Below are 14,055 nucleotides of genomic sequence, written 5' to 3'. Positions count from 1 at the left end.
TTTGAAAAGAAGTGTGTGTAATTATTATCATTTTTGTGAGTTTGATATTCAAATTGTTTCTAGTAAGTAAATATATCAGGAATAGTTAAGTGAGTTGTCAGGACTGTGTTATAATTTGTTCACATTAAATAAGAGCTAAATAAGAGATTATCAAGAAATGTCCTCTGTAGTGGACACCCGGATGCCGCAACTATGTTTTTAACGTACTATACCCCCACAAAAAAATTTAAATCCCAAACCATTTTTTTCAGGATATAGCATTAAACTACCATTGTAAATACCATATCAAACCCAGTGTCTTGAATATAAAAATAAGAGTTTTATTAGCATGCTAACCAACCCACGCCTCTCTGATACTTCCATTTCGGCTTATCCTGAACACTTATCATTAGATTATGGTAGATGTGGGCACAATCCAAATCAAATGGCCTAGCAAGTTATAATGAAGTTATGGAACTAATCTGTGGATTGATCTATATCAATGTCTGAAGAGGCCTTACCGCCACGTTGATCCACGTTCAGGTTATTAAAATAACCTGACTAATTGCCTGATAATGTCCAATCACTTCTTGCCAACCGGTGGTAAAAACCAAGCTTTCTTTTTTATACACACACACAGCCACACTCACAAGGCTGTCATTGTAAATCATTATTTGTTGTCTTGAACCAACATTAGTTAATTACAGGTGAAGTAAGATAAAGGAAAAGTAAGCATCTACATTGGGCTTATGGAAACTTTATGAATGTTCGATAAAGCCTTTATAAGTTGTGTAGGAAGTAAAAATATATATATTTTAACTCACCTCACGCAGTGTCATGTTGAACAGGTTGAGTGCGTAATTATCTGTCTTGTTTTTCTCTCCGTCCGTTTCTGTCCTCCTGCGGGATCCTTTTCTCTGTCTGCCTGTCTCGCCTTCTGTTCGTGTGTTTCGTCTGTGTGACTGGTCTTTCCCTGGAGGAGCGTCTGAGTGGCCCAACCACAACACAAGAGGACTGCCCCCCTCTCTGTCCCCCTCCTCACCCCCCTCTCTCACCCCTCCTTTTACTGACCCCCTTCCTCTCCGTTTTGCCTCCTCCCTCTCCTACCTGTGTGTTATGAATTAAGTGGAGTGATTGTCCAAGTGTGTTTGGTCACCATTCCCCCTCCCCCAGTATGAGGCTATGTTCCCCAAGCGAGGGCTTCTCCTCCTGGGCTGAGCTCAGCTGGAGTGTCCTGAGCACCTGGCACACATCATAGCTCCTCGGACTCATTTTCATATCAATGACACTGAGGAGAGGCCCATTACTGAGTAGAGATGGAGAGAGCTAGAGGAGCCATATCATGAACAGGCCATATCATTACCAAACACAATTACATTGTCCACATTATGGGATGGACTGATCAGCAACTGTATATGGGTACAGTTTGATTGGATCCAACCACAAGGTCAATCTATCCCATATATTGTAATCAATACTTTTTTGAATGATTGATAGCTGTAACAACGTTATCATGTTGGCATAGAGAAACAGAGGCAGAGAAAAAGATAGAGGCTGCAGTGATAGTGGGATGAGTGCAGGGGTGTCTGAAGGACAGTGAAAGGTTGACCTTGACGTCATGTCCCTTCCACACGGAAAAGAACTGAACACTTTCCTGGTATTAAAAAGGGCCAAAGGTTTCTATCTAATCTAAAGTTTATCTTCAATGATCTAATATGTAACTGTTCATCTCCCACGCACCATGGCATCTCCTCCCGCCCCTCCTCCTTTTTCTCTCTTTCATCAACCTACTTGTGAGGTACCATTCGAATCTCCATGGAGACAGTCTCTTTCATGATGCAGTTGCCATGGCACCTATTGTGATGCTGGCTCAATGGATGCTTTTTCTCATCATCTTTGATAGGAAACAAATACCCCTGTGAAGATCCACCCTAAAAAAAACACACAGAGTTGCTGTGTTTTAACATTCACAATGTATTTACTTTTTGAGGTATTTGATAACCATTTTACAAACATTATCCTTGCAATAAAGTCAAGATATGAGCCAAATTGCACGGCCATGAGTCTCAAGTTGTGACGTGTTGTGCGACAGGCTGTGTGATAGTTTTGATTAGAACTGATTAATCAAACAGATCAGGCTTACATTTTTTAAATGGCTGATAGAGTGGTGTTTGGGGGACAAGAGGGGACCAGACGAGGTCAATGTCCAAGAGAAGCCCCCTAGGCTTCAGGGGCCCACTCCGTACAAGACCCGGTCCAGAATTAACTGGTTGGGGGGGAATGGTAGCGTGCCCCATTATGGGGTGGATTACCCCCCTCCACGGGCGTTGTTATGCCCCTTTTGTGGAGTTAAGCCCCCCTGTGTGGGGCAGGATGGGTGGGGTCGAGCAGTGGAACCCGCTGGCTGGGGAGTTTTCAGTCCCCTCCACCCAGAGTGCTGACACTAACACAACCATGTGCACACACACACACACACACACACACAAACCCCCACTCAGACCTCTAACTGGTTGCCACAAAAACCCCTCGAAAAGTGCCAGCTAAGGGATACAAGGGAGATAGAGACCATCCATCAATCCCATAATAGAGAGTGCATGGATAGTGTCAGAAGAAAGTTACGCCGTTATCTCCCTCTTCCATAGCATCAACTTCTAAACGATCAGCACACTCACCCATTCTGGTTTCTGTGTGAAAGGTGTAAATGAGACCTCTTCCCCCTCGGTCCCATTTAAGAAGAGGAAGTCCAGCTGGCGCCGACTGGAGGGCCTTCCCTGCAGCATGTGCTCCAGACAGGGCTCACCAGGGTACTGAGGTGTACATAGGGTTGTCTGCGAGTGTGTACAGCGCCGCTCTTACACCTCCATTCAAGCGGAGGCTACTGTACGAGACTGCTACAGTGATTTAATAAAACACAAACAGGAGTGAAATGAGGACCCAGGGACATTTGGAGTGTCGTCTGTCTACTAGATGTTTTTTTATTCAACTCACAGTACATTCTACAGATGCACACGTGTTACATCACCTCGATACAACATGGTCTCGTAATACGTCCTCTTAAAAATGATAGATTGGTCCTAGAAATATAGAAAGGAACAAATTTAAAGTCACAAAAACTGTACATTATTAAAAATTCACTTAACACCACATTTGCTTTTATTTTCATGTCTTTTCTTTTTAAATATAGAAAAAAGAATGTCCCTTTTGTGTAGCAAGGAACACAACAATGCATTTCCTATCGACTGGTTTCAGTTCAGTGTAAGAAGCTTTAAATAAAACCTGGATTGTGGAGTATCGCCCTGCCGCCGTCATACCTTTCCCATAACCCACCAAACATGCCACGCTATGGAGCGCAGTGGCCCCTTTACAGAGAAAAAAATGTATTCATAATAAGAACGTGAGGTTAGCTAAATGTGCACACACTTGTATAGACGCCTATTTTCAGCACGAGTCAAGAACAAAAGGTTTCTCCTAACACACAAGCTATGCCTGTTCTCTACTGCCAAGCTGCAGAAACCTACACACAAACACCTCTCAACGCACATTTCCTGTTATTCCGCAGTATTCAGAAAGAAAAGAGTAATAGCATCTCCCCAACCTGAAAGTTAAGCTTGTATTTTGTGGGAAGGGGGTTATGAGTTCTTGTTTTAGAAGCACAGGCCTGTGTCTCTACGTTAAGTATCAAATTGACGATTGAACATTCAGTGTTTCCCAAATACCTGTTAAGATCCTTTAAACTTAGAATGCAGATATATTTTTTAATCACTAGGAAATATTGAGTCAAAACAATTCTTCCAACAAAAGGATGTCGGTAAAAACATGACATATTGCAACAGAACAGTCAACCAATAATATTTCAGCAGCGTGCTAGTTTTCCGCACAATTTGGCCAATATGGTAAGCTGCAACACAAAGCGAACAGTGTTTTAAACGGAGGTTTAAAATGGCGGTAGCGTCTTATTAGTCCTATTCACACAGTCTATGGGCACACCTCACCTGAAAATTCCCATTGCTGTGACTACCGGTCTTCGTTGTGATTACGAAGCAGTGAAAACACAAAACAGTAAAAAAAAAAAAAAAGCCTCCAGTTTCTGAAACCAGTGTCCTTCACACAGCAGCAGGGTAGTCGTGTGTATGTGTGTGTGTCTGTAGGTGTGTGGGTGTGAGTTAGGGGAAGTTACGTGTGATGTGACAGTCTTTAGAGAGAAAAAAACGATCCTTTCCACTTTGTTTTACTGGCCTTTTCATAAATCGTCTAAACATCTCAACTAAGGAGTCTGTACATATTCACTACAAGCTATTGCTATTAAATAATCCCAGCTATTGTACTCTTTATATATATATATATATATATATATATATATATATATATATATATATATATATATATATATATATATATATATAGAATATATAATAAAAATATATTGAGAAAAATTGCTTCTAGGCATAAGACCACACATTACATTTCCATTGAACAGTTAAGAGAGTATCCAATCCCAAAGTGTTTGAGTTTAGAGCGAACCGTAGGGTTTTGATCCACTTGTGGTCGAAACGAGGTCAGAGCATATCCGGTCTGAAGCGAAGTGGTCGCATTGGTCTGGCAGACCTCCTGACCGGGACCATGACACAGGGCAGAATTTGAGAACCAATCAACTCAGGGCCTCAGACCCTCCTCCCGCCCCCCAGAGCAAGGGATGGACCAATATCGTGGCCTTGTTATGAGAAAAGGGGTGAGGCTTAGGAGAGAAGGTGACGACAGCAGAATTCCAAGCAGGTGGTCAGGTGCAGAAGTGAGAGTGCAGTGGGAGGGCGGGAGGGAAGAGAGGTGGAGAGCTCAAACATCCCCCTCTCTGTCATCCAGAGAATTTCAACCCAACAGGGTCGAGGTTTTAAAAAGGAAAAACAAGAACGACAGACAAATAACCAAATCTATACATATCTATACAGCGCTGGAGGAGACTCCAGCCCAGACAGTCTTAGTAGTAATGGAGAGCATAAGCGTCAGGCAATGGGGTTAGGGCACTGTCCTTGGCCCCACCCCCAGCGTCCTGGGCTCCTATTTGTCCTTGCTCTCGTAGAACTCCGCCCAGCGGTTCTCGAAGAAGCCCTTCATGGAGTGTCCAGCCATGCCCACCTCGGACGTGTCCTCGTTGAACTGCTCGCAGTTGTTGAACACCAGATGGGCGTCCGCTGCAAACTCCTCACAGCTGCAGTACCTGGGAGCAGGGGAGGAGAGGGGAGAAAGACAGGTCAAATATAAAGGTGACAGGTTTTCAGTAACATTATGGAAAACGAGAGAAACCGGCCTCCTTAAGGAAGTTTGGGTCATGTTGTAGACTGACACACAGACAGAGAGTGAAGTAGTGCCCTGTACCCTCCCTGTAGCAGCCTCTCCCTCATGGTGAGGAAGTCCATGGGGTTCTTGATGATGCGTCGGTAGCCAGGCACCATGCGGGGGTTGACTGGCTCCAGGAAGGGCCAGGCGTCAGCGTGAGACTCCATCTCCATAAGGATGATTCTACACACACACACACACACACACACACACACACACACACACACACACACACACACACACACACACACACACGTTAGAAGTGGTCCTACAGAAACCAGTGTAACAAGAAGTGATCTGAAGTCAGTAAATGGAAGCTCGTGGTCCTTTAACGACTAACACTGAGGAGATAACTGATCTAAGTTCAGACTCACTCGCAGTAGGTGAGGTCGGGCTGGTTGCGAGTGGTCATGCGGCGGCGCTTGGCGGGCGAGAAGCCCGTCGTGCATCCCCCGTCTCCCGAGTAACGGGAGGAGGAGGATGGGGTGGGGCCGCCGTCCTTATGTCGCATTGCCATGCCATCACCACCGCCACTACGTCTGCTGGGCACCGTCTCCTCGCCAGAACTGTCGTCTTCGTACCTCCTCTTCTTCACCCGGGTCCTCTGCTTGGAGGAGCGCTGGTTGCTATGTGGTGACTCACCGTCACTCGCCTTATAAACAACAACGGGACACAGTGAGACAGAGAGTAAATAACAGCCCTGGGGAAAGGTTAAGGAGGACTCAGGGCCACTTTACAGAGTAGCAGGTTTTGAAGGAGATGAGGGCGTACGGTAGCCTGGGTGACGCGCGACCCACGTGACTACACAGCGAGCTGTGGGTAGAGAGGCTGGTGTTAGCATGACTAGGCCTAAGGGCCTCACTGCTACTGACAGTATTACGGTTTAATAACGGGTTCAGTTTAAAATGAAATTCGTCAAAACGACAGGGCAGATAATTGTAATCACATTGCATCAATGTGACTTTTTCAAAAAGTAATCAGTTTCTCAATCTAACCCAGGTTGAAAAGGCAGGAGATTTCTATCTGCGACGTTATGAACCCCTGCCCTCTGGTAGAGGCTTGGCAGACTTTACCTATTGGAACCAAACGAAACTCATCGCAGTACATGAATGTCGTTTTTCGTCACAAAATAAGGGGGCTCCTTGTAGTACGTAGGCCTGCCTACCTCGCTTTCAACTCAGTTTTGCTCCTCTCAAATTTTGAATAAAAAACTTTTTCAAATCTCTGGAGCAGCTGATATCTACCTTCATCTGGAATAGCAAACCTTCCAGAATAAAAAAAACAAATGCTTCAAATAAACCACTCTGAAGGTGGTTCAGCTTGACCTAATTTCAAATTCTATTATTGGGCTGCTAACATTCAGAAACTCACATTTTGGCTTCATACCCCTGGGACAGACTGGTGCCTTCTAGAAGCTTGGTCCTTTCCTCTCTCACTTCCCTTGTTAGCTCCACTAGACCCATTACTGCATCCAAATTTACTTCTAATCTGGTTGTAGTTTCTTCTCTTAAGATCTGGACAAAGTTTCGGGAACCATTTTTGGGTTTTAAAGGCCCCTCTGTACTGGGATCCATTTGCAACAACCATTTTCTCCCTTTCGTCTTTGGATTCTGCCTATTGTATGTGGAAAAACAAAGCCTTGATAAGCTTCAAAGACCTTTATGAAAATGAGGTCCTCTGCAGTTTTAACGATCATCTCTCTACCCTTCCCACTGAACGAACAATGACTACACTTAAGTAAACACAATTACATTTAGATTTGACTCCCAATACAGTTAAGACGTTGAACTAAAATGCCTCTACCGCAATATATACACTATTACTTCTAATATGACAAGATCAACTGAAAAATGTATTCTCACTCATCTATTCTTATTTTTATTTCCTTAAAAACAAAGCTATTTCTATTACATATATACAGTTGAAGTTGGAAGTTTACATACACCTTAGCCAAATACATTTAAACTCAGTTTTTCACAATTTCTGACATTTAATCCTTGTAGAAATTCCGTCTTCAGTCAGTTAGGATCACCACTTTAGTTTAAGAATGTGAAATGTCAGAATAATAGTAGAGAGAATGATTTATTTCAGCTTTTATTTCTTTCATCACATTCCCAGTGGGTCAGAAGTTTACATACACTCAATTAGTATTTGGTAGCATTGCCTTTAAATTGTTTAACTTGGGTCAAACGTTTCAGGTAGCCTCCTTGCTCGCACACGCTTCTTCAGTTTTGCCCAGAAATGTTCGATAGGATTGAGGTCAGGGCTTTGTGATGGCCACTCCAATACCTTGACTTTGTTGTCCTTAAGCCATTTTGCCACAACTTTGGAAGCTTGCATGGGGTCATTGTCCATTTGGAATACCCATTCACAACCAAGCTTTAACTTCCTGACTGATGTCTTGAGATGTTGCTTCAATATATCCACATAATTTTCCTCCCTCATGACGCCATCTATTTTGTGAAGTGCACCAGTTCCTCATGCAGCAGAGCAACCCCACAACGTGATGCTGCGACCCCCGTGCTTCACGTTTGGGATGGTGTTCTTCGGCATGCAAGCCTCCCCCTTTTTCCTCCAAACATAACGATGGTCATTATGGCCAAACAGTTCTATTTTTGTTTCATCAGACCAGAGGACATTTCTACAAAAAGTACAATCTTTGTCCCCATGTGCAGTTGCAAACCGTAGTCAGGCTTTTTTATTGCGGTTTTGGAGCAGTGGCTTCTTCTTTGCTGAGCGGCCTTTCAGGTTATGTCGATATAGGACTCGTTTTACTGTGGATATATATACTTTGTACCTGTTTAATCCAGCATCTTCACAAGGTCCTTTGCTGTTGTTCTGGGATTGATTTGCACTTTTCGCACCAAAGTACGTTCCTCTCTAGGAGATAGAACGCGTCTCCTTCCTGAGCGGTATGACGGCTGCGTCCACAGGCACACCTCCAATTGCATCAAATTATGTCAATTAGCCTATCAGAAGCTTCTAAAGCTATGACAATTTTCTGGAATTTTCCAAGCTGTTTAAAGGCACAGTCAACTTAGTGTATGTAAACTTCTGACCCACTGGAATTGTGATACAGTGTATTATAAGTGAAATAATCTGTCTGCAAACAATTATTGGAAAAATTACTTGTGTCATACACAAAGTAGATGTCCTAAACGACTTGCCAAAACTATAGCTGGTTAACAAGAAATTTGTGGAGTGGTTGAAAAACGAGTTTAATGACTCCAACCTAAGTGTATGTAAACTTCCAACTTCAATTGTATAATTGGCTGTATAGATATGTTTATGATACAGATCTACCAGGGCCAAGACATCTTGTGGCATGCCACAGGGTATGACAATTGGACCTGTATTATTCCTAATCTATATCAATGACCTTGGTGCTGTGTCTAACGTACTTCCCATTCTCTTTGCTGATGATACCAATTTGATTTTATCACACAAGAATTTTGATTCACAAATTAATGAAGCCAACTCAGGCATGGCCACATTTTCTGAATAGTTCCAGAAAAACAAATTATTTTTAAATGCAATTTTTACCCCCAACTTTATTGTATTCACTAGTAAGAATAAGAAATATTGTTTAAAAAAAGAGCCAGAATCTCAATTGGTGGGAATGAAAAGGAACACGTTACATCCACTAGATTCCTCTGAGTTTTAATAGATTAAAAGTTTTCCTGGAAAGATCATATTCAATTTGTCTGCAGCAAAGTGATGAAATCTGTTGATATCATCAGAAAGATTAATGGTTTGGTTCATCAGGCTTGCTTCCTAACTCTATAATATAGCTTAATTTACCCATATCTCATTTACTGGTCAGTACATATGCCTCATACCTACACAAAATTACTCATACAAAATACATTTGCAAGACTAGCCACCTTCTCTAATTACCTGGCTCCATCTATACCTTTGTTTAAGAAACTCAATATCTTGTCTATTTACGACAATGTACGACAATTATGCACCTCCCAGACAGTTTACCTAAACCCTTCAATGGATTCCTCCAGGTTAATACTGAAATACATCTATACAATTATCTTCACATAACATCATCCCTCAGCGAAGACTGGGGTCAGCCTGATGAACCAAACTACTAAGTAATCTCCTCCATATAGCCTAACTCTCTCACACTCACACACATTTAAACAAAACAAATATATATTTTTTTTGTGTGATTACTGATCAATTAATTTATACTTAGGTTATGTTATCGGTTTAAATTTTTGTACTTATGTATTGAATATAGTTTTTTGTGGTGTGGTCTTCATGTAAGCCCTTAGGCTTCCAACCACACATTGTTTTTTAAATAATTATTTTATCTGTATTGTTGTCTATCACTTGTTTTCTTTGGTGCAAATAAATACAACTAAATACAATTAAAACTATGCGATTCCAGTCTATTTTAAAATGGTAAAAACAGGTGCTAGCCATGTGCTTTTACTACATGAGCAAAAATTATTACTTAGTATTTTTATCCGATATGGGAGTGAATGCATTCAAGCAGCATATCAAAATGGTATAATGTTGTAGGTTACAATGTTGCAGGTTAGCCAAGGCATAATGTTTTATTATAAATCAGATTATTTCACATGGACATGTGGGAAGCTAAAAAGCTAGCCAGCTTGCCGTTTTAGCCAGCTAGCTAGCAAGCAAGCAAGGGAAGACAAGAAAATCACTGCTATCGCCCGTCTGAATGTTGCTATTTGGGAGACTAGGAACGCAAGGATCGGCAAAGTATCATGCTACCAAAAGGTATACATTGATCCCCAAAGAATCTGACTCCGGCAAACGCACGCCCTTTAAATGACAGAGTAAGCTGTGGATCGACCTTTAGGTGAACAGTGACCACTGCTGTAATCCATAAGGGTAGCCGAGCAGAACCCCAATCAGTCCTCACCTTGGAGAAACAGGTGGGGCAGAACCAGTCCCCCTCTGGCACCTGGGTGACCTTTGGCCTCAGGCAGTACATGTGGCAGCCGCGGTCACAGCAGTCACACAGCAGCAGGTACTCATCATTATCCCCCTTCCTGCACACTTGACACGTCTACAACAGACACACAGGTAGAGTCTTGAAGACAAAATTTCTGTTGCTGTCTTTGAGATTATGATAGTATACTGCATGTGTTTACTGGAAGCTGCTTTGGATTTTGTTATTTTTTTTTTTATTTCATCTTTATTTAGCCAGGTAGGTAAGTTGAGAACAAGTTCTCATTTACAACTGCGACCTGGCCAAGAATAAAGCAAAGCAGTTCGACACATACAACAACACAGAGTTACACATGGAATAAACAAAACATAGTCAATAATACAGTTGAAGAAAATCTATATACAGTGTGTGCAAATGAGGTAAGAAAAGGGAGGTAAGGCAATAAATAGGCCATGGTGGCGAAGTAATTACAATATACCAATTAGACACTAGAGTGATTGATGTGCAGAAGATGAATGTGCAAGTAGAGATACAGGGGTGCAAAGGAGCAAGATAAACAAAATAAATAAATATAGTATGGGGATGAGGTAGTTGGATGGGCTATTTACAGATGGGCTATGTACAGGTGCAGTGATCTGTGAGCTGCTCAGACAGCTGGCGCTTAAAGCTAGTGAGGGAGGTAAGAGTCTCCAGCTTCGGGCCTCCCGGGTGGCGCAGTCGTCTAAGGCACTGCACCGCAGCGCTAGCTGTGCCACCAGAGACTCTAGGTTCGCCCCAGGCTCTGTCGCAGCCGGTCGCGACCGGGAGGTCCGTGGGGCGACGCACAATTGGCCTAGCGTCGTCCGGGTTAGGGAGGGTTTGGCCGGTAGGGATATCCTTGTCTCATCGCGCACCAGCGACTCCTGTGGCGGTCCAGGCGCAGTGCACGCTAACCAAGGTCGCCAGGTGCACGGTGTTTCCTCCGACACATTGGTGCGGCTGGCTTCCGGGTTGGATGCGCGCTGTGTTAAGAATCAGTGCGGCTTGGTAGGGTTGTGTTTCGGAGGACGCGTGGCTTTCGACCTTCGTCTCTCCCGAGCCCGTACGGGAGTTGTAGCGATGAGACAAGATAGTAATTACTAGCGATTGGATACCACGAAATTGGGGAGAAAAAGGAGGGTAAAATAAAAAATAAAAAAAATAATTTAAAAAAGAGTCTCCAGTGATTTTTGCAATTCATTCCAGTCATTGGCAACAGAAAACTGGAAGGAAAGGCGGCCAAAGCAGGAATTGGCTTTGGGGGTGACTAGAGAGATATACCTGCTGAAGCGCGTGCTACGGGTGGGTGCTGCTATGGTGACCAGCGAGCTAAGATAAGGTGGGGCCTTACCTATCAGAGACTTGTAGATGACCTGAAGCCAGTGGGTTTGGTGACGAGAATGAAGCAAGGGCCAGCCAACGAGAGCGTACAGGTCGCAGTGGTGGGTGGTATATGGGGCTTTGGTGACAAAACGGATGGCACTGGGATGACACTGCATCCAATTTGTTGAGTAGAGTGTTGTGGGCTACTTTGTAAATGACATCGCCGAAGTCGAGGATCGGTAGGATGGTCAGTTTTACGAGGGTATGTTTGGCAGCATGAGTGACGGATGCTTTGTTGTGAAATAGGAAGCCGATTCTAGATTTAATTTTGGATTGAAGATGCTTAATGTGAGTCTGGAAGGAGAGTTTACAGTCTAACCAGACACCTAGGTATTTGTAGTTGTCCAAATATTCTAAGTCAGAACCGTCCAGAGTAGTGATGCTGGGCGGGCGGGCAGGTGTGGGCAGCAATCGGTTGAAGAGCATGCATTTAGTTTTACTTGAATTTAAGAGCAGTTGGAGGCCACGGAAGGAGAGTTGTATGGCATTGAAGCTCGTCTGGAGGTTAGTTAACACAGTGTCCAAAGAAGGGCCAGAAGTATACAGAATGGCGTCGTTTGCGTAGAGGTGGATCAGAGAATCACCAGCAGCAAGAGCGACATCATTGATGTATACAGAGAAGAAAGTTGGCCCGAAAATTGAACCCTGTGGCACCCCCATAGAGACTGCCAGAGGTCCGGACAACAGGCCCTCCGATTTGACACACTGAACTCTGTCAGAGAAGTAGTTGGTGAACCAGGCGAGGCAGTCATTTGAGAAACCAAGAGATGTTTAGTCTGCCGATAAGAATGTGGTGGTTGACAGAGTCGAAAGCCTTGGATCAAAGTGTCTGCTATCTCTACTAATGTTCTATATTACTAATTTCGCCAACATCCATCCTCCTCCCTTTATAACAATGGTTTCTACTCTCAGTGTAGATATTGAGTATTGCTAAAGTGGATTTGTCCTCACCACTTTGACCACGGACCTCTCCCAGGCGATGGCCTTCTCCAGCTGCAGCAGACACAGACACAGCTGGGGGGCGCTCCGACAACGGTCCAGGGCCTGACGCCATGTCCGCAACCTGGAGGTTATCTCACTCTCCAGGCTGGAGGGGGGGGGGGGGGGGAGAGAGGGGAAGGAAGAGATTACGGAAACAGTTAAAAGCTTAAGCAAATTGACCAAATGCTACACAAATCAAATCCATCCTATTACGATTAAATCACGCTCCCATCCACTCCATCCTTTCCAACCTCTAGCCTGACTTTGACCCTGTCCCTTCCTCTCACCTCATGACGTCCATCTGGCCCATCTGGCTCTCCTCGGGGGTGAGCGGGGCGAGACGCACCACCTCGGCAAGGTTCCAGAGGGGCTCCTTCAGGTAGCGCCGGTCGATGTTCCTCTCCAGGTTGGCTAGGCGCAGTACTGCCAGGTCCAGCGGGTGACTGGCCACGCGAGGCAGGTCCGACCACTCCTTCTTGGTCCGCACGATCCAGTCGTCCCGGGGGTCCGTGTCATGCTCGTAGTACTGCAGGTCGTCACGTGTGGAGTCTGCCTCTGGGACCGTGTAGGGCTGAGGGGAGGGGAGGGGAGGGAGAATGACAGAAAAGAGAATATTATAGTTCGACAACCAAAAAGCAGTTAGCAAAGGACTTTGAAGCTAGAGAAAGACTCAAAAGGGTTGTGAGGTAAGGTAAGCGACATCAAGTGAAGACATCAAACAATACATTTGTATAACGACGTAAACTAATTAACAACATAACAGCAGGCCCCTAAAAAAGGACAGAGGCAGGGTGAATAGAAGGAGCAGACAGACAAACAGCTCGTATTTCTAACAGTAAGGAGCAGGGGTGTTAAAGAGAGAATTCTACACATTCTGATATTTGGGACAACTCCATGTCATTTTAAGAGGTGTACGAAAAGAGGAATTGTAACAGATACAATTCTAAAGGAAAAGGGGAAACATGAAGATGTGTGAACGAGTGTAGATCTTAAAACAGGGTGACGACGAGCGAACATTAGATCTGAAACCTGGTTTGTACCTGGAATCCTGCGCCTGGCGTTTCCGTGCTAGTGTCAGTGTCACTCCTTCCATTCTGGGGAGCCATCTTGAAATATAAGTCATGGACATGTGATGTGATGAGTGTGACCTCTTTTTGCATGACACTACGACATGGGGGGGGGGGGGGGGGCGCACATTCACTCTATACAAACTGCAGCAGCACAGGCCAAATACGCCACCCTCTGGACATTCAGTGCAACTGCAGCCATAGAAAAACGGACAAAATGATTAAGCTCTGGCATATCTAACAACCACCCACTCTACCCACGCAGCCCTGGGTGCATCTCCACAGTCTAAAGTGTCTTCCTCGCCTTTGTCCGCACAGATCTGAAAACGCTGTAAACGTGGGGGTGACTTATTTGGGAAT

At 44.1% G+C, this 14,055-nt stretch overlaps 1 protein-coding gene across 2 annotated transcripts in view; it reads right to left on the bottom strand.

Annotated features, from left to right (window-relative positions):
• Nucleotides 1-2,929: 2,929 nt before the first annotated feature.
• The window catches only part of LOC120059484 (bromodomain adjacent to zinc finger domain protein 2A-like), a 45,568-nt gene continuing 34,442 nt past the window's right edge, over nucleotides 2,930-14,055 (bottom strand). The window contains exons 23-29 of one of the 2 annotated variants that reach the window (XM_039008577.1): nucleotides 13,669-13,734; nucleotides 12,916-13,199; nucleotides 12,599-12,734; nucleotides 10,217-10,363; nucleotides 5,688-5,965; nucleotides 5,353-5,496; nucleotides 2,930-5,194 (exon numbers count right to left, since the gene is read on the bottom strand). In XM_039008577.1, the coding sequence (XP_038864505.1) occupies nucleotides 5,035-5,194; nucleotides 5,353-5,496; nucleotides 5,688-5,965; nucleotides 10,217-10,363; nucleotides 12,599-12,734; nucleotides 12,916-13,199; nucleotides 13,669-13,734 (1,215 nt within the window). In that variant the 3' untranslated portion in view covers nucleotides 2,930-5,034. Of the gene's footprint in view, nucleotides 5,195-5,352; nucleotides 5,497-5,687; nucleotides 5,966-10,216; nucleotides 10,364-12,598; nucleotides 12,735-12,915; nucleotides 13,200-13,668; nucleotides 13,888-14,055 lie in introns of those variants that run through there. The other variant, XR_005478153.1, reaches the window with a different exon arrangement.

This window comes from Salvelinus namaycush, chromosome 14 (genome assembly GCF_016432855.1).
Source record: "Salvelinus namaycush isolate Seneca chromosome 14, SaNama_1.0, whole genome shotgun sequence".
NCBI lineage: Eukaryota > Metazoa > Chordata > Actinopteri > Salmoniformes > Salmonidae > Salvelinus > Salvelinus namaycush.
The sequence above is the reverse complement of the archived record's forward strand: the minus strand, read 5'-3'. Positions and strand labels throughout refer to the sequence as shown.